At 41.1% G+C, this 27,951-nt stretch overlaps 1 protein-coding gene across 1 annotated transcript; it reads left to right on the forward strand.

Moving 5' to 3' along the window:
• The first annotated feature begins 68 nt into the window (after positions 1-68).
• rps6kc1 (ribosomal protein S6 kinase polypeptide 1) lies at positions 69-27,858 on the forward strand. Its single transcript, XM_031727592.2, has 16 exons — positions 69-238; positions 1,577-1,612; positions 2,634-2,754; positions 4,789-4,904; positions 4,982-5,075; positions 5,188-5,241; positions 5,727-6,149; positions 6,472-6,596; positions 6,813-6,911; positions 8,608-8,655; positions 9,295-9,427; positions 11,264-12,901; positions 13,997-14,086; positions 19,626-19,708; positions 21,436-21,531; positions 26,273-27,858. Exons 1-16 carry the CDS (start codon positions 137-139, stop codon positions 26,372-26,374), a joined length of 3,360 nt encoding a protein of 1,119 aa, XP_031583452.1. The 5' UTR covers positions 69-136; the 3' UTR covers positions 26,375-27,858.
• Positions 27,859-27,951: the final 93 nt, after the last annotated feature.

Here is a 27,951-nt window from a genome sequence, read left to right on the forward strand (position 1 = left end):
ACAAAGATTACAGTTCAGTTACTTTCCTAAAGGGGGCGCTCTGATTTATTTGCCTACTTGTTACTGACTGTGCAGTCAGAGAATGAATGTGTACGGCTAACCGGCTGGTAGCTTCGGCAATGTTGTCAATATCAGAATGATATCGCAGCGGGACAGAGGAGAACTTGCTCGGTTTTATACTGTTACAGATCCCAAGAAGCACCAGAAAGGCTACACTGTGTACAAAGTCACTGCAAGGGTAAGTAAATAGACGATGAGCACTGGGAAGGCTAGGCTAATGCTAGGTGTCAATAGCTAGCAGTGTTAGCCAAGCTGTTATGATTATAAAGGGACCCAAATAAAAACATCAGGTTAACCGGGTGGCGGTGAATTAAAAGTGGCGACAGCTTTTGAGAACATATGTGTAGCTAATGGGCACATTCATACCCTCTCTTGTTTCAAAATACATGCTTTCTATTTGCTAACTTACACTATCGATTTGAGGCGAATTGAATGTGACCCAGAGTTAACCCGGGTGTTAATGGTTTGATGCTAAGCAACTAAGTTAATGTTATATATAGTGTTGTGATACACAGATAATCAGGAGGTGGCAACTCGTTCTTTTTTTCGCTACATTTTCAGCTAATAAAACTATTTAACACTTCTGTGTTAAAATGGATGTTAAAGATGAAGTACTTTATGATCCGCATGTTGAGCATAATCAAAACACAATACGTGTGTACGAATGAGGAGGAGGCAAGTGTAACAGTGAAGCTGCAAGGTGCAGAGTTCGTAAAGGTGGATGAGTTTAAATACCTGGGGTCAACCATCTAAAGCATCTGAGTGCAGGCTGGGTGGAGTGGGTGGAGATGAGTGCCAGTGGAGATTTCTGACAGGAGGACAGCAGTAAAAGTCAAAGGGAAGGTTTAGAAAGTTGGAGGTTAGGTTTGGAGACTGTGGAATTGGCAAAAAGAGAGAAGGCGGAACTGGAGGTGGCAGAGCTGACGATGTTAACATTTTCATTGGGAGTGACCAGGATGGACAAGATTAGAAATGATTATATCACGGGGACTGACTAGCTTGGTTTGTTTGGAGGCAAGGCTGAAATGGTTTGTACTTATGCAGAGGAAGGATAGTGGATATATTGGGCAAAGGGTGTTTAATTTGGAACTGCCAGGCAGGAATAAAATAGGAAAACCACAGAAAAAATTAATGGATGTAGTGAACGAGGACATGCAGAGGGTTAGTGTGACAGGAGGATGCTAGGAATAGGGTGAGATGTGTAGAGCAGCGTGCCTACTGATGATTGAATTTATCTGATTATTAATCAGCACTTATGCGATCACATTGCTACATTCCCATTGTGAAAACTGGACTTGGGCAGGCTGAGTGTCTTTGTCTGGCTGCTGTCCTTGTTATGACTCTGGGTGATGTCTCGTTCTAACACTCAAGACTTCCGTCACTGTACATAATGCCATCATTGTGACACTCAGAGCCTTGTCTCTGCTCATACTTGTGACAGCCCTGCAAGGAAGTTGTTCTAGCAAGAGACAGGGATCACTCACATGGATTTTTCTCTTCTCCCTCTTTCACACAGATAATCTCCAGGAAGAACCCAGAGGATGTCCAAGAGGTAAGACATGCAGCTTTTTTTTAATCCATTTTTTGAGTGGTCAATGCTTCTTTACCTTTGACAACTGAGAAATACCAAGACAGGGGGTTCTGTATTTCTCATCCACAAATAATGGCAAGGAGATATTTCAGTTTCAGATATTTAGTTTTGCTCGTTTTGATTCATGAATTTCAGAATCTGGCTTTACGGCTTCTTTACACATTATATCTTGTAAACCAAAGCTTAGCTCTTTTAACCAGAAATATTGTGAAATGTAGTTTACAAATAATTAGGCCTACACCTGGAAACTTCATATCTATTTATTGCACTATTTATTTTAATCTAAATGCTTACTATCTGTATATGCTTTGGTATGGACAGAAATCAACCGAAATTACTTATCAATTATTTTGCTCATTATACACGGTTTTACAGAGCATTTAACCAACCCTGCTTGTCTGTGTTGTGCATGCATGCTGTCTTACATTTCAAACACACTGAGGAATGCAGTTTAGCCCACAACCAGTGCTAATGCAACAGGCATGATGTCAATTACTGTATGTGTTTCTAAGAGACAGAGAGATGTTTTGCCAGAAACACACATACCTCCATTACTGAGTAATCTTCCTGTTTGGAGGATGGCTGCTGGATGGTGTGGGGAAAAACTAGGCCAATCCCTAAAATTTCCGCACACCACAGTAGCATCTCAATATGTGGCCATTATGCTTTTCTTTATTCCACTAAATAACTGCTTCGTTCTGGTTGTTGTGGCTTGTATTTTAAGTTTTGAAACACAAGATGACAGTGAAATGTGGACTACATTGATTTATGTTTTGGCCTAGTAGCAGTCACATAAGGTAAAAATCTCCGGAGTTTAAGGCTTTGGAGTACTCTGGTTGTTATGTTAGCTGTTTTTGAGTTTAACAAGATAGCAGTGATTTAATAGTCAACAAAATTGATAATCCATTTAATTAAAGGTAGATAGATCTTTAAACCTCAAATGATTGATTTATCCGTGTCTTATGTGTCTGTCTTTCCGTAGATAACTGTGTGGAAGAGATACAGTGATTTCCGGAAACTCCATCAGAATCTCTGGCAGCTGCACAAGAATGCATGTGGCCAATCAGAGCTGTTTCCTCCCTTTGCTAAGGCCAAGGTCTTTGGTAAGAAGATGACTCTCTCTATTCCCCTGTGTCACGCATTTGCCCTAAAATTATCCAGAGTGAAAGCTTGTCTTGATTGACAGAATTACTCCTCTACAGTTTTGTTCTTCTGTGAGATTTCCTTCGATCCTACAGTACCTCATCTTTGAGTTGTTGAGATTTTGAACAAGAAAAATGTGAATGTTAGACTTTGTAGTAGGGGTGCAACTAAAGATTATTTTGTTAGTCAACTAATCTGCCAATTTTTCTTTGATTAGACAATCGGTCAATGATTATTTCAATAACTCTTATTTCCACTGTTACCCTGTTGTCTTGTCCCACAGCAAATTAAAATAATGACACAGGAAACAAAGGATTTTGAAAATAATCAAATGTGTTTAAACATTACTCAAGAGGACCTCCGTGAGAATAAAAATGAAATAAATAAAAAATTAGGTAATACAAATTAAAGTGTTAAAGTGTTTTGGCAAAAAAAAAAAGTTATGTGCAAATAGGAAACTAAAATGGCTTCTGTCCATAAGTTTAAATAAAGTTTTAAATTAAATCATAAAGATTTTTTTCCGGTCCAAATTAAAAAATTCCAAAGTTCACAGATGATTCAGTTCATGAATGCACAATTGCAGTGAAAATAGTCTGGACTGTTATCTTTAAGATGATGTCCCCAGCTGCTGATAATCATGCTGAGAATCCTCTCTGTCATGACTTCAGTCATTTGAGAGGTGCAAGAGCCTCTTCTCAGGACAAACTCATCTATACGCCTTTGCTTAATACTAGGAAAGCTGAACAAAACAGAATTAGAAAAGACCGTTACTAATCAAAAATTTGGTTTTATTTAATAGTTTCTCAGATGGTGTAGTGATCAATGCCAATTACACTGTTTAATGCTGATATTAATGTGAGAAACAAACTAGGAGACAGTGTAGCTATTGCTGTTTAATGGTTTTCTATCGCATTTCACTTATTAGCCAACAAAACTGAAACAGTGTTCGCTTAGCAAGCATCATCCATGAGAAGTTTCCAACAGGTAAGCTAATATAAACATTACTGTACAAACATGAACACAAACAAGGCATTAACGCAATGCACTAACTTAACTGCTTAAAACTGACCCATTCAGAGTCGACCTCACAGCTCCAGGGTGCCGGTGTTGTGTCAAAAACTGATTTCCAGATTTTTCCATGTGTTTTTATATGTAATGTCTTAGACAAAATGTCATAGACAAAAAACGTCATTGTTGGGTCTGTTCCCACAAACCCCGCTAGTTCTAGAGACTTATTCATCATGAAAGAAAACAAGACAGTCAGCGATCGATCGATTACTTGCGCAAGGGAGGCCTCATCTGTGTCCAGCACGAAAATGACCCCCCGATGGCCTCCTCCTGCTGCCTTTTATTGAGAGACAGTTCACACAAAACACAGCAAGCAACGCCCACATGGTTCTAAGGCATTGTATGTATATGTGTGAACCTTTATATGTAAGTAGGTGTGTGTGTGTGTGTGTGTGTGTGTGTGTGTGTGTGTGTGTGTGTGTGTGTGTGTGTGTGTGTGTGTGTGTGTGTGTGTGTGTGTGTGTGTGTGTGTGTGTGTGTGTGTGTGTGTGTGTGTGTGTGTGTGTGTGTGTGTGTGTGTGTGTGAGAGAGAGACCTCCTGCTGACCAAAGGGTCGTAAAAGCAGGAAGCTTACGACACAAGAAACAGATCTTTCAGATAGGATGTATCTACATTAAAACCTCCCCCAACACAAAGTGGTTAGAGGTGCTCAGGATCAAAGGAATGGCTTTGATAATACTGCTTGAACTAAGACTGTACAAATTTAAGAAACACAATGGCAACATTCAACAATTAGACCTAACAGTCATCAATTATATCGACGAATCGTTGCAGCCCTGCTTTGTAGAGATTGATTTGCCCACTTCAGATAGCTTGGTGTTATTATACTGTAAGCAGGCACTAGTTATAATAAATACAGTATAATCACTTGCTTAATGGAAGCATCACTTATGTATGTTTTTTGCATCCGTGTGTGCCTGTTGTAGGTCGTTTTGATGACTCGGTGATTGAGGAAAGAAGACAGTGCTCTGAGGATCTCCTGCAGTTCTCAGCTAATATCCCTGCTCTTTACAATAGCCAGCATATCCAAGATTTCTTCAAGGTATTCTAGTACACATTGACAGAAACACAAGAATAATCGCAAAAAGACTTTTGACTGAAGTATTTTTTATTTTCCAGGGTGGTGAGGTCCACGACGGCTCAGAGCTCATTGGACCAGCGGAGCCCTTTTCTGAGTTCCTGGCTGACACTCTGTCAGACTGTAGCTCTGATGGTAGGGTTGCACACAGAATGACTTTCCTGTTATTAGTCTTCCTTTCAGCTTAGGTGCTGATTAGTAGGTGCTAATTCAAACTTGCTTTGCGATGTCTGGATGTGTTTTTCAGTTCAGAGAGATATCAGTGGGGCAGAAGATTTGACTCTCACATCAGAGTATGGAGGTATGTACAATAAACATGCGCACACTTTAAATATTTTGGGATGTATGTGGATCTAATAAATGGTGAGTGCAAAAAAGAGTCAAGACAGGATGGAGAGGGTGGGCATGGGTGATTTGTGACAGAAGAGTGAAACTAAAGATTTACAAGATGGTAGTGACCAGAAGAGACAGGATTAGAAATGAGTACTTGAGAGGAACAGTTGAGATGGTTTGAACATGTGCAGAGAAGGAATAGTGGAAATTTTGGACGATCAATATAGGGCTGCCAGGCAGGAGGAAAACAGGAAGACCACAAAGAGGGTTCGTGGATGTAGTGAAGAAGGACATACAGAGGAGGATACTAGGGATGGGGTGAGATTGAGACAGGTGATCTACTGTGGCGACCCCTAAAGAGAGGGAGATGATGATGATGATGATGATGTAGTTTTGTTAAAGGTTTATGTTTGTAGCTGTCCGTTATGACCGCGGGATTCCTGTTATTCCTAGGCCCATCCAGTGACAGCGACTTGACCTCCCTTGCGGTGGACACAGACTCTTTGGCTGAGTTGGATGATGGCATGGCCTCAGGTCACACCTCCCCAAACCAGCCACAAGGGGGAGCCACCAACATTAGCAGCAGCTGCAGCCCTCGCTTGCCCTCCCTGCATGTACGTCGCACTCCATCACCTGCCCCGGTCCCTGCCTCCTCAGCCCCTAACCCAGAGGTCAGCTGGCCAGGTCGAGCACCGCTCTTCCCCAGCAGTCTGAAAAAATCCACTGGCGGCAACCTTAAGGACGTCAGTTCAGACTACTTGGACAAAGCCAGTGAGCTCATTTGTTTTGCTGTCCAAAAGGAGAAGGAACAGGACTACCAGGCAGCTTTTTCATACTATCGCAGTGGAGTTGACTTGCTGCTGCAAGGCGTGCAAGGTTAGTTTGACCAAGAGCTCAGTAACTTTTCTATATGGTCTCATGGTAGTTTTAAGTTGAGTGACACTTGGGCTCAGGAACTTACCTAGAAAGCTTGCTTCGATGTTGTAGACTGGCAGTTGTTGAAATGCAGAAACAGTATTGTGTTTAATTCAGTTTGTTAAAATTTCACTATAAATGTACCTTAAAAAGGATCTATTAAGCATAAATGCATCATTTTTACTTTGTAAGCCATTTAAATTCTATGCTTTTAACTTTAGACTCCACTCTATTCCATCTACTTTGTTTAAAAAAAAATATTAATTATTTTTTTTTTCTTTAGGTGAGCCAAGTGCTACACGGCGAGAGGCCGTGAAAAAGAAGACTGCCGAATATCTGATGCGTGCAGAGCAAATATCTAGTCAGTATCTGAGAAGCGACATGGGTCAAGGGTCAACACAAACAGTGGTGAGTGGGAGTGAAATGCTGGTTCATAGGCTTTCTGTATTGTATTACACAAATGTTCTTTATATGCATGCATCTACCAGGTTCCTCAGACGCACTGCAGTGAAAACATAAGTTTGAGAATGAATTGATTAAATGATTAAAGGAAAGAAGATTATCTTTTTGAATGAATGATTTAATTGCATATGTATGAAACACTGAAAGGTTTTTCTTTTCAAGGCTTTTGGGGTACAGTGCTGCTCTTCTTTGAACAGAGGAGGGCAGCAGAGTCCATCTGAGGAGCTGAGAGCTTACAGGGTGTTAGGGGTCATAGATAAGGTATGCTTTCAATTTACAAGAGTTGCATCCTCCAAGCAGACCGTATGACTTCATTTAAGTGTTGTTTCATTCACCCAATCACCAGTTTGCCTTTTTTCTACCAAGTAAATCTTTAATGAAAACGCATTTCATTTCATGTGATTTAATAGCAGAATTCTCACAAAATAATTACACTCAGGGGTAGCAGACATTCGTTAATTTAATGATGACTTCGACCCAGAATATGGATGTTATCCAACTCCAGATTTCTCTTCCTTGTGTGTCCTTTACTTCTTTGACCATCTCTTTTATCAGGGGTAATAAAACGCAGTAGATTTACTGGATGTATGGTAAGGGCTGAGTGTGTGTATGTTTAGCGTCAGTTATGACTACCACAAGGTCAGTTTGGGTTGCTGGTCCTCTCAACCAGCTGCCGGCGAAGCAACTTCTCCACTCAGCCATGAAATGACTTGGCAAGCAGCTCAGAGAGCGACACACAACACTGAATCAATGATGCTCATCCTACACACTCACTCACACACACACGCACACACACAACAACAAACCCTAAGGAAAACGTTAACACAATACCAACATGTATAACTCGACTGAGGTGCACTCAAAATACACAACATGTCAGAAGTCTTTGAGGCATTAAAACAAAAAAAAAACCTCAATCAAAGATGAAGTTATCCAGCAGTGGTGTTTTCTTTCCTCTTATCCATTTCCACCCCCTCCTCCTTCCTCCTTTTACTTTAAATGGGGACTGCGGGGACAGATGGAGAGAGGTCCTCACCCTGCTGCCCCCACCAGCACTGCCTCACCCACCCCTCCTATCTATCTCCCCCCTTCCCTGATGTTTGTTTCTTAATTATATTAGCACCCTGGCTAGCACCGCCACTCTGTTTACTCACTGCTCCATTCATATCCATTTAGCCTGCACCTGTTTGGTCCCAGTCAGGGTCACATGGAGAGAACGCACTCTCAAAACATACACATGCACTACACACACACACACACACACACACACTGGGTCGTACACATATGCTCAAGCTCTCCCCTGAGACAGGGAGGGAGTGAACGAGCGATGGAGATGTCAGAGAGGAAGGGAGGAATGAGGGAGAAGGGAGAAAATGAAGATCTCAGAAAGGAAAAAGGGGGAAGGAGTTAAAAAGAACAGGGAAATGAAGGGGGGGGGGGGGGGGATTTGCTTTCCCTTTCTGTTGACATCTGACAGTTTAGTGATGACACTGCTAGTAATTACTGCCTCTGTCATGACAAATTGCGTAGCTCTGTGGTGACATTTTTTAGACAACACATGTTCTCTAAAATTGATGCTCAGTCTTGTATATAAACAGAGTTATAAATGACTCTCACTTTGTTCTGAGTGTCTTTTAAGGACTGAGGAATGGCCAGATTTGCTAGAATATTTCCAAGAATATTTAGCTCTTTTATTATCCTTTAAAGCTCTGGTGATTCTTGTTTTTCTGTATAATATCGCTGAGACTACAGTTTGGTCAGGACAACAGGATCTGACATAGTAGTGTCAATTTAGTGTAATTTAGGGGCCTGCATTAATCTCTCGGTAAACCTTATGTGTGTCCTGATCCGGTCATTTAAAAAAAAAAAAACTGCTTTGGAGGACATAACCACTACATCATCTTAGTCTGCATGTGTCTCTTCATGTCCTGCAATTAATGGTACTCTTCTATCGCAGGTTCTTCTGGTCATGGACAAGAGAACACAAGAGACTTTCATCCTGAAAGTAAGTCTAGTGTGTGTGTGTGTGTGTGTGTGTGTGTGTGTGTGTGTGTGTGTGTGTGTGTGTGTGTGTGTGTGTGTGTGTGTGTGTGTGTGTGTGTGTGTGTGTGTGTGTGTGTGTGTGTGTGTGTGTGTGTGTGTGTGTGCGCGTGTTATGTTGTGGTGTGGGTTTTTTGCCCTGCATCCTCGTCGTCCTGACTGTAAGTGTGAAGTGTGCCAGAAGCCCCTGTGTGTGACTGGTGTAATTGATTCTAATGGGCCTGTCCCTGTCAGCTCCTCTGCTCTCAGGTGTGAGACGTGTGCCAGATGCCAACGCACCGCGCAGGCATAAATGACTACACACACGCGTGCGCACACATGCATGCATGCATACACACTCTCACACCCGATGTGAACTTTACATGTAGCGCTGATAGATTTGTGCAGCTCTTGTGCTGTATGTAGCTTGATGAATCCAGTGACTTTGGGTTGCCACAGGGCATAACTAGCACTTGGTTAATGGGAAGTTTCTCCTTTGCCACATTTTTTTTTTCCTCCTATTCATGCACACTCTTTTCTTATCTTCTACTTAAATGCTTGTTATTTGAATCAGTGCATATGTTCCCTTTAATGACTCACCTCTCATCTTTTTTTTTTATTGCAGGGTTTGAGGAAAAGCAGTGACTGTGGGCGGACGAAGACGAACGTCATGCCTCACTCTGTGCCCCACATGGTGCAGCTGAGAAAGTTTGTTGTCTCCGAAGACACAGTTTTTCTTCTGCTGCAGTATGCCGAAGGTAAGGGACACATTTCAGTCTCATCTGTTTTCATCTTCCCCCATTTGTCTTCTTTACCTCCACCTCTCTTTTCCCCTCCTTCTCCTGACTCTCCGGTCTCCTGCCCCTCTCTGTGCCCTTGTTCCAGACAGATGTTTGATAGAGATGGGTGTGTGTCACAGGTCATTATTCTGAATACCAGGTGGCGCCATGCTTCATTAGCTATGCCAACACCTGGGCATCCTTACATCCCACTCACTCTAGGATATGTGTGTAGACTGTGTGCGTGGGTGAGTGCATACTATGAATGGCAGCCATATTTTTTAACGCCCTGTAACCTATCCAATCTGGTGTACTCCATAACCATCCTGCGCTAATATTAGTGGACAGTATTGAATTTCATATGGGGATGTTCAGCAGGATTTGATAAAGCCAATCAGAAACTGTTTCACTCATTATGACCCACTTCTGTTACACGGAAAAATCCCGTAGTAGTCCTGCTTTTATAGTATTCAGTTTTTTTCTAACATGGAGGTAGTTGATAGGCTGAATAAGGATAGACAGGCAGACGGAAAGAGGCAGTGACCTGAGTGACATTGGACAAAACAACATGTGGATGGTTTTACTTTCTAAGCCATCGAGCTGCCCTGCTATCATTATCATCACTGTGAACTTCGTATTCATTCTAATTGCACACAGCAGATGCTAGCTCCCAATTACTTACACTACAGCTGCGTGTGATACGTATGTGAGTATGTCTGTGTGTATGCAGCCACTTTTTTTTGATGTAGTGTTTTCAGATTCAGAAAAGTGCACATCTGAAAAATGGTGTCAAAAAAATGGGGATTTCTACCTGCATAGAAATCCTCAAACTCATCTGTGTGCCAATACTTTGTTGTACTTAAGTCAGTTATTAATTAAGTAGTTAACAAGTACCAGTAAATTTTAAGTGAAAAATGGAAGAAGAGTGTAGAGGCGCAGAATCAAAGGTGTTTCACATCCAATGTGAAATTTGATGCAAAGGTTAGCTTAGTCACCTGACCTCTCCACATAAACGATCTGTAATGTGTTCTCTAGAGCAGTGGCCCCCTGTTTTACCATGGACTAGAGGGATGCAGCTTGTAATTTAAATATAACTATTGCACTTTATATTATGCACTGTCAATAATTATTACATGATTATCACATCAATACCAACTCGCCATAATGAAGAATCAGTGGGAGCCCAGAGCTTGTTTCATGGCTTCATTAGCTATCTGGGCAGTATTATACAGAGTAGATGTGGAGCGTGTGAATCACCTGCTGCGAAGGTTGCACCTGAAGCCGCAATTTAAATGGGATTCTTGACATTTTCTTTTAAATGCAGTTTTCTTTCCATTGTCCCCAGCTTTTTGTGAGGGTTAGCTTTCAGAGTTACTGATGCATGGGGGGGGGAACAGAACTAAGTTAAGTGCAGGAGTGAAGTCCAACTCGAAAGTGGCATTGTTTTGAAAAGTAAAAATATCTAGAAAACTAATAAAAAATAAAATACATAAAATTTTAAACAATTTTCTTCTGTCTTTGCGGCCTGGTAGCGGTCCTCAGCCCAGTGGTTGGGGACCTCTGGTCTACAGGAAGATAAGCTGTTATTGTTAACACTGGAGCAGAAACGTTTTAGATAAAGAAAACTGTTTCCTAGGAACAAGATTATGTGTTCATGATAATAGTCACAAAGAAAAACAGGAAAGTGATCATCTAGCTAATATTGGCTTATTTTTTTCTGTCTGCTCCCTAAGTTCTACTTCTGATACCTCTGGTTTTCCCCATATTGTGCACTGTTTTCTTTTTAATTCATTTTTAATGCTCTGCTTCTTTCAGGTGGGAAACTGTGGTCTCACATTGGAAAGTACATGCATAACTCCAGCCCAGAGGACAGCTTTGACATCCCTTTCATCCAGAAGAGCCACACAGCCGCGGTGCGCTCTCCTCAACATACCATGCCACAGCTGGATGTAGATTCAGCCAGCTGTGGTTCGGTGCCTGTTGCTGATTCAGAGTCTGTCTCTGGGCTACAGAAGGAACCCGAGAGCCTCTTTTCTCCTCTTAAAAGCGTTCTTCCTCCCAGGCTTGTGGAGCAAACTGACTCTGGAGCCACTTCTGAAGAAGAGTGCACCAACAGCTATTTGACCCTTTGCAATGAGTACGAACAGGAGAAGGTAGAACCGGATGCACTGCAGGAGGAGGAAGAGAAGAGCGAGCAGGAAATGCTGTCATTAGAGGTACCTAATGCAACGACCACCACATCGTCACGTAGCCGCTCACTTCTCAGCAATGAAAGCCTTTCTTCACCAATCAGTTCTCAGGAGCTTGGCTTCTTCAGTGAGTTGTCTGATAAAAGCGGTAATGCCCAAGACAGCGATCAAAACCGTGGGGAGGGACAGGATCACAATGAAGTCTTTAGTCCTTTACGCTCCCCCGCTGTGCCTCTGTCTTTGGATGAGTCCAAGAACACGCCAATGGAGTTTTTTCGTATCGATAGCAAAGACAGTGCAAGCGAGGTGATGTGCCTTGAACTAGGAGAGCAGCGTCCCTCTCATAAACAAGTCCCTTTCTTTTCTACGTCCGACCTGGACTCGGGTGTAACTGAGGATCTTCCAGAGCTGGCTCAGGAGGTCAAAGGTCCTGGGTTGGATCTTTGGGGTTTGGACTGTAGTGATAAAGCCTCCAATGAGTCAGTGCCAGTGATCTCATTTAAAGAAGCAGTAGTGGAGGATGAGGGGCATCCACCAGATCTTTTGGTGAACCTCCCTGTAGTGAGCGGGACTGCAGACTGTTTACAGGAAGAATTGGAGACTTCAGGAGTGTGTCTGGGCCTCGAGGTCACGGCCTCTCCTCAAAAGTTCATCCAGCCTGATGTCCTACAGCTTCATACTCAGCCTGAGGAAGAGGAGGAACAGCCACTGGAGCAGGACCTTTCATCTTTATGTACAGCCTCTGCAACTTGTGACACGAGTGTTGCATCTCCATCTCCATTCAACTCGCTTTTGGATGACTACAGTCTGGCATTGGGACAAGAGGCTTCTGACAAAATGTTTATCCACCCTGAACGCCAAAATAATGACCTCCCTCTTGACACAGGCATTCCAGACACTGACTCTCATAGTGAGAAACTAGAGCCCAGTGCAAGAGTAAACACAGACTTGGTTCCAAACAGCACAGGCTCTGACACGGCCACAAATGGCACAGAGGCCTGTGGAGCGGTTGAGAATTTATTAGGACTTGATGACGAATCATCAAGAGTTATTAGTAATACAGGTGGTAGCGAATTTGATAAAGAAGTATCCCGGCTGTTTGCCGAGCTGGACAAGCTGTCGTTGGCTGCTTCCCAAGCTCGTATCCCGGAGGAGTTTGTACGATGCTGGGCAGTAGAGATGGTGACAGCCTTGGATTCTCTGCACCAAGAAGGGATCATCTGCCGGGACCTAAATCCCAATAACATCCTGCTTGACCACCAAGGTTAGACTCTTTTTTTTTTTTTCGTTCATACCCTTTTAATTGTGTTAAGGGTTTTGTTTTTATTCTGTTGGGCATTTATAAGTCCTGAAAAATCTGGGGAATAAGATCAAAATTAATATTTAGTTATGTCTGATAAGGAAAGAAAGAAGAATATGCAGTTTAATGACAGAATGTTAATATTTAGTCTGGTTTACCAAACTGGTCCAACCTTGGTAACAGCTACCCCAAGTCATCATTCCTGTCACTCTTTGGTGAATTACTGGGTACATGGTAACATGTATGTTAAGGACTTTTATACATGAAACAATAAAATGCACTAATACAAGAAACCAGTGAAGCAATTTCAACCTTTAACAGTTAATATGAAAATTAAATGCGCACTTGATTAATCTAATCTTGATTAAATCTACCAGAAGCTGGACAAAACCAGGTTTAAAAAGAGATAAATAAATCACCATGAAGCAGCTACTGTATATAACAGTTGTCATCTTTAATTTGCCCTTTTTTCCCCTCCCAAACTGGATAACTTGCATTGTAAAGATACAGTCCACAGCCTTCATCAGTCAGCCGTGATCTAATCTGTTTAGCAGAATGAAGTCTCTCTGAGAAGCGAAAGCGTTGTTTTACCATGAGGTCACAGATTCCCCCTCAACTTCTTCTTTTGTCGTACTACAATCATCTCTCTCCACCTCGTTATCAACAAGCATCTAATTAGCTGAGTGGCTGTTTTCGTCTCCCTGGTGGTAATTATTGTTCTAAAGGGCCCATCAACGGCCTAGTGTGGTGCATCAGTCTGGCTAGCCCAGGCTAATGGCCACGGCTACCTAATGACACCATTAGTTCTAATGATAGCGTTAACGGGTACCCGCTAAACAGGAGTAATCGCTGGGGCTGTGTGCTTGAAAAGTTCACAGAGGGATGTAGAGCGGCAGAAAGGAATGGAGGAAGGAAGTGCTTTAAATGTGGGGTGAACAATTTGAAAAGTTGAGTGTCTGGGTGACACTTGACTGTGTGGGTTTGATGAGAGGCAGAGCAACAGATTGATGTTTAACAGACTCCAAGCTGAACGCTTTCTGTCTTTTCTTCTCATCTTAGGTCACGTTCAGCTTACCTACTTCTGCAGCTGGAGTGATGTGGAGGAATCCTGTGACAAAGAGGCCATTGCCAATATGTACTGTGCACCAGGTGAGACATATGCAAAGATTTCAGTACATTTTTCTATTGATTTCTTTAGTTTTATCATTTAGTGGGTATATTTGCAGTTAATTATATGCTCACTTTTGTTAATTCGCACCACCATAATACATTTTTATATAAACTAATGAAATATGAAGCATTGAAAAACTAACAAAATAAAATAAATGTGCATAAATCTTTTATGGGTTTAAAAATACTTCCTATACATTTTATTTACCTTTCTAATTGGTCAGTATATTAAGGATAAATAAGAAACACCATTCATTTTTAACTCTTCCTCTACAAATGTGAGTTGCTGAATCTCGTTGTAGTTGTTCTGATGTCCTGTAGAGTGCGCTGTTGTGCAGCAGTCAACTGTATTACAGGCCCGGTCGGCTTGTGGCAGCTCTGGCATGCTGTTTAAAAGCTGCCTAAAACAAACTGGTGCTAGACTACAGCACGGAGTCCCTACTTAGCACTTCAGCGTGCGTGGTTGGGCATTTGTACATGTATGTGTGCTGTCTAATGTATTGGTTCTTTAAGCAGGTGGCTTCACACTAAGGCTGTCGGGCAGAGTGTGCGTGATGTGTTTAATCTTCTCAAAATGTTTTAGCGGCTAGTTGAAAACACTGGATGCATTCTGAGACACGCACAATGACCCTCACACCCATTCACTCTCCCACACACTTATATTTAGCTATTCTTTCATATTCATCCTCTCGCTCAAGTCAGGAAGGTCACTTCAGATTTAAATCCTCCTTTTGTCTAGAACGTACAGTGTCTCACTTTTGTAATAAATCTGAAAGCAACAAATGCTCTCTTTAATATCCAAAGTGTTCATTTTTATTCCCTTGGCAGCAGCTTGTTTAACAGCTTACTAATAGAAGTGCATACATTTTGAGACGTGTTGTGAGTGATGTGGAAGCTAGCTTAAACTCTTAAATGGTGAGCAAAGACATCCCACATGTTTATTTATTTTTCTTCAGTTATTGTAAGCAGTGGTCATTTTTACACTAGTCTCAAATGCGTGGTTGATGACTAAACTGTAATATGCGGATGATGCTTATCCAGTAAATTTAGCCTCATTAAAAGATAGAAGTATTTTACGCAAGCTTTTTAAGCTCTATCCTCATGTATCATATTTGGTCAGAACCATAAATATATTTATTTTAAAATGACATAAAAATGTGTCAATTAAACCAAAATTGACAGTTTTTAGTTTAATGACAGTCACAGGTATATCCCATCCTTGAGAGTGTCTGTCAATGGTAAGAGGAGCAGGAGACGGCAACATAATGACACCTTTACTTTATGTAAACCAACTGCAGTTCCCCCTGAAACAATAATGTGTTTGGCTCACATTAGTGTAATTCATGCCGTAGCATCAAAAACATTTTATGACAAAATGTGACCGGGAAGAAACTGTGACATGCTTTTGATAAAGGGCTGTGCCTGTGAACTGAGCTGAAACTGAACCCATCTCGGCCTAAGTGTGAAAGGTCTAGTTAGTCAAACAAGTTGATCCCATGTGAATTTGAGGACGTAATGCATTTTAGCTGCCAACAGGGGGTGTGTTACGCTGCTGTTAAATGAAAAGACTGCTTCGACATATATCGACTGTCCTACTCAAACGCTGGCAACTTTCTCTCTCTTTCTAGCGTCTTGTTCTGCCTCTTTATTTAAAATTCATCCATAAACACACATTAAAATGTAGAAGCTGTCACACACTTTGTTTATGTATTTATGTCACACCAGAAGACTTCTACATCATGAACATGCATATGTCTTTAGATGTATGTGAACACAGTTACGTGTGTGTGTGTGTGTGTGTGTGTGTGTGTGTGTGTGTGTGTGTGTGTGTGTGTCTCCTGCCCTTGTTATGCATTGCTGTTTATCCAGACAGGGTCAACTCATGCAATGGCTTCATTCCTGATGACAGATTTATGACTGTTTGCCAGAAAGCTAGCAGGGGGCCTGCTGTGACTGTGTGTGTGTGTGTGTCAGAAGGAGAGAAACATGTTTTTAAATAACACATATTCACACCCAAAAAAACACAGGAGTGTTCTTGGAAAATGCATCGGCAGCAGGGCATGAATCCGTTTGTCCAGCACTTCTGCTTATTTATTTTCTCACCATTTTTTTCATTACTGATAAACATCAGATGGCTAATATTTTGTTCCTGGTAAGAAAAAAAAAAAAACCCCAAAAAACGCCTTTGCGCGAACACGACCTAATTTGAGCAGAAATGGGAATTGTTTATTGTTCTGCCGAGAAGGAAGCACAGCCAAAACCGATTGTCTTCGATTTCTAAGAAAAGGGAAATTAAATATTCTTCCTCTCTGAGGTGACAAGGCAGTTCCTGAGGATACGATCATCATAACCACTGTTTGTTTTATTGTTTTTGTTTTGGTTTTTTTAAAATCCTTTTACCTGCTCAGCCACGCCTGATCTGATTGAAGTTACAATTTAGTTCTCCTTTTGACACCGAGCCATCATCTCATTATTTTTTGAAAGGTTATACAAAGAAGAACATGTACCCTGAAGCCTTAAAGTACTTCTGCTTTACATTTCAGTGTGTTTACTCTGCTTGTAAATATGCCAGGAATCTTGATGTGGACAGGAACTCTGAGCTACATTAAGGCAACTGCAAATTTATCGACCAGTCACCTCTAGATTATATCATGAATTACCTTATCTTGGTATGTCACTCTAACAAGTCAGATGAAAGACCAGATTCTGAGTGACACTGTCATTAGTCCAGTTCACACATTTTTTTTTTATGTGTGTCAAATAATTCAGCTGCTAATGTTTCCCCAGGCTGGGAGGCTATACATATACATGCAGATGGGGAAAAAATTTCACCCCCTACCCCCCTAGAGTGGAGGTGATCTGGTGTATTTGTTATGATATGGGGTCATTTTACTGGCAACATTTGAGTCATCTTGTCTAATTAGAAGAAACTTTCACTACAAATCAATTCAGAGTTGTTTGTACTTCACAGCTACTGGTTCCAAATGTTGGACAGGGCTTTGGACCCGTGTCATCATAAAATTAAGGGTCAGATTTACTAAATGGCACAGTCAGTTCATTTCAATATCAAGCGCAAAAAATAAGACATCCTTTTTTTCAATGTTAAATGAATTAATGGTAGTCGCAAACGTCAGTAGATCAGTTTGTGCGCTCGATACCTTGAGAAAGGAACTCCCAGAAAGACATCCTAAGGTTTGTTTGCTTGTTAGTCAGATTAGTTAAAGACATGAAAGGATTTTATCTGCTTGGCCCAACTTACAAGTGATTAGGAGTTTTCAATTAGTTTATCATTGCGATTGCAGGCAAAACTGGACACTGGTCAAAAGTTGACAAGTGTGTGTATATTTGTAGTGTTCATGTTGATCTAAAGTTCCTTCTTAATCCAGAGATTCCATTCATGCATGGTGTAGAGTCTTGGCTTTTTTCTTTTCTTTAGTTTAAGTTTATTCACAGTCTCTTTGTGGTTTCATATCTTTTTATATTAGAATCTTTTTATATAAATGTATTTATACCTTGTATGTCTTGTGTAAATCTCTTTGTTTTAAATCGTCGAGAGATCCTTTGCACACAATGCTCGCCTTGCCTTGCCTTGGAACAGCAAACATCAATCCTTCCTTACTTCCTACCTGCATATACTTGACTTCCTCTTTTGGTAATGACTGTCGGTTAAGTTTTTAGGGAAGTCAGACCGAGAGGAGAAGAGAGAAAGTTCCTTATGGCCCCCAGGAGGGAGGAGATGAAGTGTGATTAAGATACAAAGTAGGAGGGAACTTCATTGTTGAGGGGAAAGGGAAGAAGAAGAGGCCACGAGGTGAACACACTGTATTGTTGTCGCGTTGGAGCCGAACTTGTCTGTATCCCTTTGTTGTCTTAGAATTCTCGTGTGTTTTTTTTTTTTTTCTTCTTTGAACTGTTGAAGAAATACAGTGCAAAGTTAGTTTAAGTATACTCAGTGTGGAAAATGTGCACATTGTGTAGCACACTGTAACACTGGGCTTTGCACGACCCATGGCCTGTGGATGCAGTTAATTCTCCCATCCTCTCCTCTCTTTCTGCATCTCCCTTTCTCCTGCCTCGCTCTGACAGAGCGGTAAGTGTAGCCAGCTCCACTGTACTCTCCCTGCAGCTCCTTAGACATTAATCCATTGTGATGACATCGACCTTGCTCTGAGACGTACGCGTGTGTGTGTGTCCAGTATTTTCCCTCCAGCTCATAACTACACAGGTATCACTGGTCCGTTCAATGACGATCTTCTCTCCTTGGCTGTCAAAACAGTAGTCCTGGGGAGCCCTGAAGACTGGTTGCTCAGTTGGCCGTGTGTGTGTGTGTGTGTGTGTGTGTGTGTGTGTGTGTGTGTGTGTGTGTGTGTGTGTGTGTGTGTGTGTGTGTGTGTGTGTGTGTGTGTGTGTGTGTGTGTGTGTGTGTGTGTGTGTGTGTGTGTGTGTGTGTTTGTGAGTATATGAAACATGCAAGTCGTATCATAGCCCTCTCTAACCTTGGCTGCAAGAGAGCTGCACAGTCCCCTGGAGTTCTCAGCAGCCTCCAGGAGACGAGGGGTCTTTGTCTAATATGCTCCTCCAGCTGAGGAGCCAGGTCCCTGGGCGCACACAGCCGTGACCCTGGGTCCCGGCCCAGTGGGCGACCAGACCCCCTCCCTCTGGACAGGAGAGGAGAGGGACACTAAGCGGCACAAGAGGCCATCTGGTACCCAATGGAGCTGCCGTACACGCTTGACTTTTGCAAACAAGTGTCAGTCTTGTTCTCTGTGTCTTAGTTAGACTTATGCTGCGGAGCCTGCCAGATGGGTTGTAAATCAGAGTTATTTCTGTCAGGTTTTTGAACAAAATACATAATTTTGGGATGTAAGTAAAATAGGAAACTAGTTTCTGACACTTTACGGAGCAAAAAAAATACTTGAATGAAGAATTTTTTCTTCAAACAAGCTGATGTCATTAGTTTTAGCCCTGAGCTCAACTAAAGGAAAATGTGGGAGTAAAGAAAAATGAACAACATGTTTTACTATTTTTTTTTTTCCTCAAGTGTTCCTGCTTTGTCTTTCTTGATTTGTGTGTGTGTATGTGCTGCCTGAGTGTCTGTGTGTTGCATGAGTGTGTGTGTTTGTGTTTGAGGTCAGGTCATGCAGATGGCGTGAAGTTGCAGCACAGACGGTTTCCTCAATTTAACTGCTTTTTATTATGCAAATCACCCTTTTATGAGACACACACTTTGTGTGTGAGTGTGGCCACGTTTTTGTGCTCATTTTGAATTGATTGCAACAATTCAGCAAAATATTAATCCAAGTTGTTACTCTGAAACGGTGGCACAAAAGCAAGATCCTTAAAGTTTATCGTAGGCTTAAGATCAACGACTCCACGTCTGTATGCTTGATCATATCCCGACTTCACATTTGTCACTAGTTTATTATTGCTACCTGGGTTCTTCTCCCACGCACAGATGATTTCTCTGCTTTTTAATTTATTGATCATTTCTGTCTCTCTCCTCTCGCTCTCGCTTCAGAGGTGGGAGGTATTGGTGAGGAGACGGCATCGTGTGATTGGTGGAGTTTGGGCGCCATCCTGTTTGAACTCCTGACAGGCATGGTGAGTCAAAAAGTACAAAAACTGTTTTGTTTTGTTTTGTTTTTTTATCTTTGTTGCGAAGGTGTTGTGGGATGTCTGTAGGTGTCTTGGCTTTCAACTCTCTCACACTCTTTATGGTCGTGCCAGGTTGTGTGTGATTCTGCGCGCGTGTCTGTATGTGTTTGAGTAGGTGGAGGTTGTTGTTTTGGTGTGTGCGTGTTTGTGTGAGGTGCGTCTTGGCTGCAGTCTCTTACTCTGGTTCTCAGGGAGTGCCAGGGGTGTCGGTGTGACTTTCTCCCCCAGCCTGAGCTCCATCTGCTGGGCCATGGGGTCAGCTCTCCCCGGGCCTCTTTGCTGGCTCCTAGAGCAGCGCTGGGCTTGGAGCACACCGACCTTAGATCGCCGTGGAAGGTGAAGACCAGGGCAGCTCTCAAGGTGCTGCAGCTCGGCTGGTCCAGGATCAGAGGGGACCATCTTTTAAGACCGGCTTGGGAGAAAGGGGAGAATCTCAGAGCCTTTTGTTTTGAAGATAACCGATACATTTATAGCTGTTATGCATGTACACAAACACATACTAATTATAACTTGCTGCTCTCTTGAAGGACAAATTCGCACACGGATGCAAGCGCAAACGCCCAGTGCAGGTGCAGAGCGTCCCTTCAATTTTTCATTGTCTATTAAATTTGAATAAATTCTAACTGATTGCCAGTGGGCACATTTTCATATCAGCCATCAGCGCTTCTTTTCAGTGGCTCAGACATGAGTCGGGGTGTTAGGTTAGGGCCATTGTGTTGGAACAATAAACAACTACTTACCTGGGTAAAAAAAGAAAAAAATCCCAAAACAAATAAATAAACAAAAAGCAAACTGAGTGACACAGATGTCTCCTTTGATGATTATGTCTTGGTACAGTCCTGGCAAGCATACACTCACACAGGCACACATAGTGTCTCTTGATCCTTGCAGGATAAGATCTTGCCTGGAGCAGTCTTGACTGCGGCTAGGAACGCAGCCAGAACTCCTGCAGCACGTATCAGGAGAGAGAGAAAGAGCCAACCGACCTAACTGATGGAAAAAACACACAGGGTCCCCCCCCACAATACAAACACACACAGTTTAAGGCTTTTGCTTGGTGCACACATTTTGTTCTAGCATTTCCAGCCTGTCAGTGAAGATGCACTGAAAAGTGCTTTTACAACAAGCAGCGATTACAGTCATTATTGTCAATTATTTCAACAATTGGGCTATATTCTGTGGTTAGGAAAGCATTTGGAGGTCTTACTGCTTACTTTTTCTCACTTGCAGGAGTAGGTTTGTTTTATTTTCCTCTGAGTGAACTGATAATTTGACCTGATCAGGTTTTACCTCTCAAAACATAAAAAAATGTTTCGCATTTACCGGTGATGAGATGCTGTCCCTTCCAGGAAGCTTTCTCTGTGTAAGCGAAGAACAAACTAACCAAACACAATAATGTTTTTGTCATTCTTTCTTTTTCCTGTGATTTTCACTTCATGTGACACACACAGAGGGACGGCTCCAAGAAAGAGCAACAGTGCTGAAATCATTAGCTTGTTGCAGTTGGTGTGATCAGTGTTGTTTCAGGTGCTCTCGCTCTCTGATCTCCTCCCTATTTGTCCAGTCCTGGTGCTTTAACATTGACTTGTGCTCTGCGGGTGTCCGTATATTCTGTGTGTTTACATGATGGTTATCTACCTCTCTTCTTTCCACTCCTCCTTCCCTCTGCACAGTCTCTGCTGCGCTGCCATCCAGCGGGAATCGGTCGTCACACAGCGCTCAACATCCCCGAGTCTGTTTCGGATGAGGCCAGATCTCTGCTAGAGCAGGTGAGAGTCTAGTGTAATTACTACTAACTTAACCCTTGTGTTGTCCACGGGTCATTTTTGTCCTCTACAGAAATCTTTTGCTATCAAAAATATGTTTTTTATTCATCAAATGGTCTGAAAATAACAGAAGTTATTCATTACTATACTATGCATGATTGGAATAAGTTTTAAGTAATTTGATTTATTTATGGGGTTTTTATTCGATTTTATAACACCTGTTGTCCTCGTGGACAAAAATGACCCCAAAGTACAAAGTGTTGCAAAAGGCCGTATTTTCACAACATACTGCTATCAAACATCTTTGATCTTGGATCACTGATGTTTGGGGTCAAGCACTGGTCATAACAACCACAACAACAACAACAACAGGCAGCACAATGAGGAGGCAGGTGCTCTATATTCAATAAAATGTTATTTATACTAAGCGCCAATCAAAACAACAGTCGCATCAAAGTGCTTCAGTGTTGTAAGGTGGACCCTACAATAATACATACACAGAAAGTATGCTCACAAGCCTCCATTGCACTAGAGATTTGCATACTTTGATGAGCATACTTTTTTTTTACCATGTTGTGCAAAGCAATGACCAGTAGGACAAAGCACATATTGTCCTCTAGTATAATGAGGAGGAAGAATCAATGTTCAGGAAGATCCAGGGTTAGAAGATATAGAAAATATTGTCAATATTTAGAGCACATGCTACCCTTTCTCTGAAAAAGCACATCACCCACCTGCAGAAGTGGAAGAAGGCTATGAAGTGAAGAAAAGTGATGAAGAATCTGAACTATGTTCAAGTAGGTTCTTGGGCATCCAGGGCATTGTAGTCTGAGGAACTTGGAAAGAAAGTGACTGGGCTTCTTGAAGTTTCTTGAGTTTTCAGAATGTGAAACTGGAATAGAAGATGTGTCAGAGGACTACACATCATCCATTTCAATTATGATGAAGACAAAGAATCAAGCAGGAAAGAGGAGTCAGCTGAGACGGAGGAATATTTGCAGTAATGTGAGGAAACATTGATCTGGTCTTCTAACATCCCAATGACAGACGATGCATGACTCTCTCATGTGCCACAGAGAAAGATAATCTATCACAGTCCAAGCACATATGCCAGGTCCCATACTCCTTCATTGGCTTTTCTACTCGAGCACTGAGCGCATTATACACAGTGTTCTGCTTGTATTCTGCTTTTAACGTTCACATGCCAATGGATGCATCAGAGACCAAGTTGGGGTTCAGTAACTTGCCCAAGGACACCTTGGTAAGAACTCCAGACTAGAGCACACAGAGACTGAACCAACAACCATCCAATTAGCAGATGAGCTGCTCTACAGCTAACTCTATGACGAACAAGGAGGGACAACAAGAGGGGAAAAAAATGGATCGAATGCAGCTGTAGTCTTATGTGGGTATGTTGATTCTACATCCGGTGGAGTCGCTACGGACAGTTTATGGCATCCTGAGTCTGGTAGAGCAGTTTTAAAGGTGACACAAGATTAATCATAGAAGCGCAAAAGGATATAATTTCTTGATAAAGACACAATAGATGATCATCGTGCAGGGGCCCGCCCGTCGGGCTATATGATCGCCCGACTGGAGATATCACTAGCTCCGCGACGTTGGGCTAGCGATTTTGCGAGCCCTGTCGTTCATGACACAAACGCAAGCTCCCATTTGAGGTGTATGGAACAAGTGGGTGTTTCTCCTGCTGTGATGTAAGATCCTGATACTGATGTGACTGTATGAGCACAAAGTCCCGTTCAGAGGACTCTGTCCATTCCAACAGAACATCCCAAGTAAACCTATGAGATAAAAACATGGCAGTATGTCATGCCAGGTCCAGCTGTACATGGAACATGCTAGTGTACTGATGGCAAACGTCTGGCCTGCAGTCAGGACACGCGAGTTGTCCCTAACATTGCAGGTTTCCAAAAGAAAACAATCATCTGTAACAACTTGTTTACTGTATATGACCCTTGCCTGCAACTGCAGAAAAGAAAGCTGTCCATGATGGGACCAGTGCAGAGGAATAAACCTGAGCTTCCTCCTGCACTTGTGTCAAATATGGACATGAAAGTTTGCCTTCACTCAGACCCATGCCCTGGTGTCCTACCATGCCAAAATATAGAAAACTGTCAGGTAATGAGCTGGAATAAAGTTGAATAAAACCTTGAAACACAGAGATGGATGATATTTTATACTTATGGCTTTATAAACAGTCAAAGCAAACAGGGTCATTTTTGAGCGCAGAGGACAACAGATGTGATTATTTGCTGCCAGTAAAAACTTGTAGTTTAAAAACAGCTTTCTAAATTAACTTTGACATATACCCGTCTGTGATCATCTGCTAAAGCAACTGACTCTGGTTGTGAAACGATAATCACAATAACTGATGATTTGATTTATTTTTACCCGAAAACAAAGAAAAATTCATTTTATGAGGTTTTTAACAGACTTAAATTTGAAATGGAATAAAAAAGTGTCAGAATGTTTGAATTAAGTTTTAATTAAAAGTGGGGAAAAATCCACTTCATAGTAATTAAGTATCAATCAAACCAGATGGGGACATTTTTGACCCTGAGGACCACAGGTGTGATTATGTGCTGCCATTTAAAAATTATAAATGGTTCAAAAAACTTTTTCACTAAAGTTCAACATAGAGCACTCTGTAGTTAGTCAGATAGTCAAAATTATCTGAACTTTTAAATATTTTATTTTCTTGTTTTGTTTCCACTCGAAAACACAGTGTATTTTATGTAAACAAGGTCTGGTGGCCCTAAAATGTAAAATGTTGGGTAAATTTTGTGTTAATGTGTTGGTCTTAAGTAAAACTAAGACGTAACATTGAATTGATTGACAAAGTATACTTTATATTTTAAAAACAGTCAAATGAAGTGGGGACATTTTTGACCCCTGAGGACCACAGGTGTGATTATGTGCTGCCATTAAAAAATGTAAATGGTTCAAAAAAAATTTTTCACTAAAGTTCAACATACAGCATTCTTTAGTTAGTCAGATAGTCAAAATTATCTAAACAATTAAATATTTCATTGTCTGATTTTATTTTCGCTCAAAAACACAGTGTACTCTATGTAAACAAGGTCTGGTGGCCCTTAAATGTGTAATGTTGGGTAAATTTTGTGTTAATGTGTTGGTCTTAAGTAAAACTAAGGTGTAACACTGAATTGATTGACAATTTATAATTTATACTTTAAAAACACTCAAATGAAGTGGGGACATTTTTGACCCCTGAGGACCACAGGTGTGATTATGTGCTGCCATTTAAAAATTATAAACACTTCAAAAAAACTTTCTCACTAAAGTTCAACATACAGCACTCTGTAGTTAGTCAGATAGTCAAAATTATCTAAAAAATTAAATATTACATTGTCTCATTTTATTTTTGCTCAAAAACACAGTGTACTTTATGTAAACAAGGTCTGGTGGCCCTAAAATGTAAAATGTTGGGTAAATTTTGTGTTAATGTGTTGGTCTTAAGTAAAACTAAGGTGTAACACTGAATTGATTGACAATTTATAATTTATATTTTAAAAACAGTCAAATGAAGTGGGGACATTTTTGACCCCTGAGGACCACAGGTGTGATTATGTGCTGCCATTTAAAAATGTTAAATGGTTCAAAAACAAATTTTTCACTAAAGTTCAACATAGAGCACTCTGTAGTTAGTCAGATAGTCAAAATTATCTAAACAATTAAATATTTTATTTTCTTGTTTTATTTCCGCTTAAAAAACAGGGTGTATTTTTTGTAAACAAGGTCTGGTGGCCCTAAAATGTGTAATGTTGGGTAAATTTTGTGTTAATGTGTTGGTCTTAAGTAAAACTAAGATGTAACACTGAATTGATTGACAATTTATACTTTATACTTTAAAAAACACTCAAATGAAGTGGGGACATTTTTGACCCCTGAGGACAACAGCTGTATGGAAATCGGGAGGACATTATGAGGGTTAAATGCTGTACACAGAATTAGGTTTCCCTCCTAAACAGATGTTGAGTAGGGCTTTCCCAGGAAGAAAGGAAGAACAACTAATACTTTCTTATAGTAGTGGTAGTGGTTAGTATGCAACAAATACAGTGGAAGAAATGGGTTGACATTCACTGATGTTTTCCACCAGACATGTTAGTAATCTCTGAGAAGTGCAATGACACAACAGTGAAGTCTCCAAATATATTTTAAAAAAGCCAAGCCTCACTGTAACGTCATTAAATAATAAGGAATATACAGTATGCATTTGTCAGACAGATTATGGCAGATGAACATATACTACTGATGATGGACATGTCCTTAATAGCACCACTGGCACTCTAATATCTTAGAGCTAATTGCAAATCCTCAGAATTGGTAATGTTTGGATATATATTAATGTGGTCAGCCTGGATTTTTCTCTGCTTAATGTAGCATAAAGCTAATGGTAATCCAGTGTGGCTGTGCCTACAAGGTGACAGCATATACAGACTGTATACTGTATGTATTGGATCTGCCTGATGTCTTGATTTTGGTATTTTTGGGTGCATCGTATGCAATTCAGTGCTTATACTTTTATAGGCTAGAGCTACAGCTAGTGGTAGTTTGAAACTGTCAGATGTACTGTTTTTTAACTCAGTAGTTGAGAAAGACTTTCAGAATAATGTGGTTTATTTGTGTCATTTAAATTATTAGTTTGTTTCATTAATGTTTTTTTGTTTTTTCTCTTCAATTTCTGTCTTGTGCTCCTGTGCAGCTGCTCCAGTACAACCCGACAGAGAGACTGGGGGCAGGTGTGGGAGGTGTGGACGATATCAAATCCCACCCCTTCTTTGCCACAGTGGAGTGGCCCCAATAGACTCACCGCATTGTGGAAAGCAGAGTCACTTGTCGTTAAAAAAAAAACTGGCTGTTCTCAGTTAACTTCCTTCTGACTGAACACACAAATACAGTAAACTGAACTTTGACCCCCTTTTTTTCCTCTCACTACAGCCACGCAGCCCCCATGTCTGAGTTTTGCCAAGTGGGAGTTTGCTCAGTGCTCATTTCTTTATCTCATTTACTGTGTAATGTTTGGTGCAGGGAACACTTAACACGTGTGGTGCAATAATTTATGCAGTAAGTGTTTGTACAGAGCGATGATCACTGCAACACTGTTGCATTTCCACTCTGCGCATAGTAGCTGTAAGCCAAAATGATCTAACTGAGAGTGAGAGGTGACATTTCTGTTCCCTCATTAACTACTGTAAGTTATTCAGTCACTTGAGTGAGCTTTCTTAAAGACCCATGTGCAATACGCTCGGTTTGTTTCCATAGACGACACTTACATCATTCCTCATGGAGCCCACTGAGATTAGCTGACATGAGGCTGTGTGTTGTATAATATCTGATTACCTACTTTTTTGTGCCAGCGTGCGAGTGTGTGTGTGTGTGTGTGTGTGTGTGTGTGTGTGTGTGTGTGTGTGTGTGTGTGTGTGCGTGTGTGTGTGCGTGTGTGTGTGCGTGAAATCCTTTTATTGAAGACCAGCCCAAGAACAGTAAATGTAAAATAGACTGACACTATGCAAGGCGAATGAACAAAATAGTTAAGTGATATGAGTTGAGTGGTACTGTTATATGGAGAATTTAGTTACCATGAGATTAAATTATTTGATAGACTCTAACTCTGTAAGGGCCGGTTCGCTTGAGCCTCCTCCCTGTGTGGTCAGTAACGCTTTCAGTGAAGAATAAAAAAGGGTGAGGCGTGAGCTACACATTTAAAACCAGCCCTTTTGCAGAAGGTTGTTTTTATGATTATCAGAGAAAATTCTCTCTGTACTGTACAACACTGCATTTTGTGCATGTAGGATTAGGATATTTAATACTATAAAAAATATATATAAATAATGCGTATCATGTAAATATACATTTTTAAGGATCCTCTGATAAACAAAAGGACACCAGGTGTCAAAGTTGTGATTACGTTCAACCTGTCAGTCATTGTGTGCGTTTTGTGGTTGAGCAACACGTCTACTAACTTGCCGCAGATACGTTAGCGCTGCCTACTTTGACAGGTTTACATTTTTATGGTCACATGCCATGTATCAGATATAACCATACAAGGCTTTATTAGAGCATTTTCGATACATTTGTCTAATCAATATTCGGATAATCACTCAGCTGTTAGATGCTGCACTCTGTTTTTGCAGTATTCATGCATCTATTAACCATTTTGATGAGACATAAACATAAATGTGACATGATTTTTTTTTTTTTTTTTTCTTTTTTCTAGTGCTCACTCTTGTCTGTGGTCAGTGTCGTATCAGTGCACTCTGGAAAACAATAAACATACCTGGATGAGCACATGTACAGTAGTCATGCTTTGTGTGTTTGTGTGTGTACACAGTGATTAAGTGCAAGCAGCTGTGTGTGTATTTCGTTTGTTTTTTCCTGCTC

This window comes from Oreochromis aureus, linkage group 15, assembly GCF_013358895.1.
Source record: "Oreochromis aureus strain Israel breed Guangdong linkage group 15, ZZ_aureus, whole genome shotgun sequence".
NCBI lineage: Eukaryota > Metazoa > Chordata > Actinopteri > Cichliformes > Cichlidae > Oreochromis > Oreochromis aureus.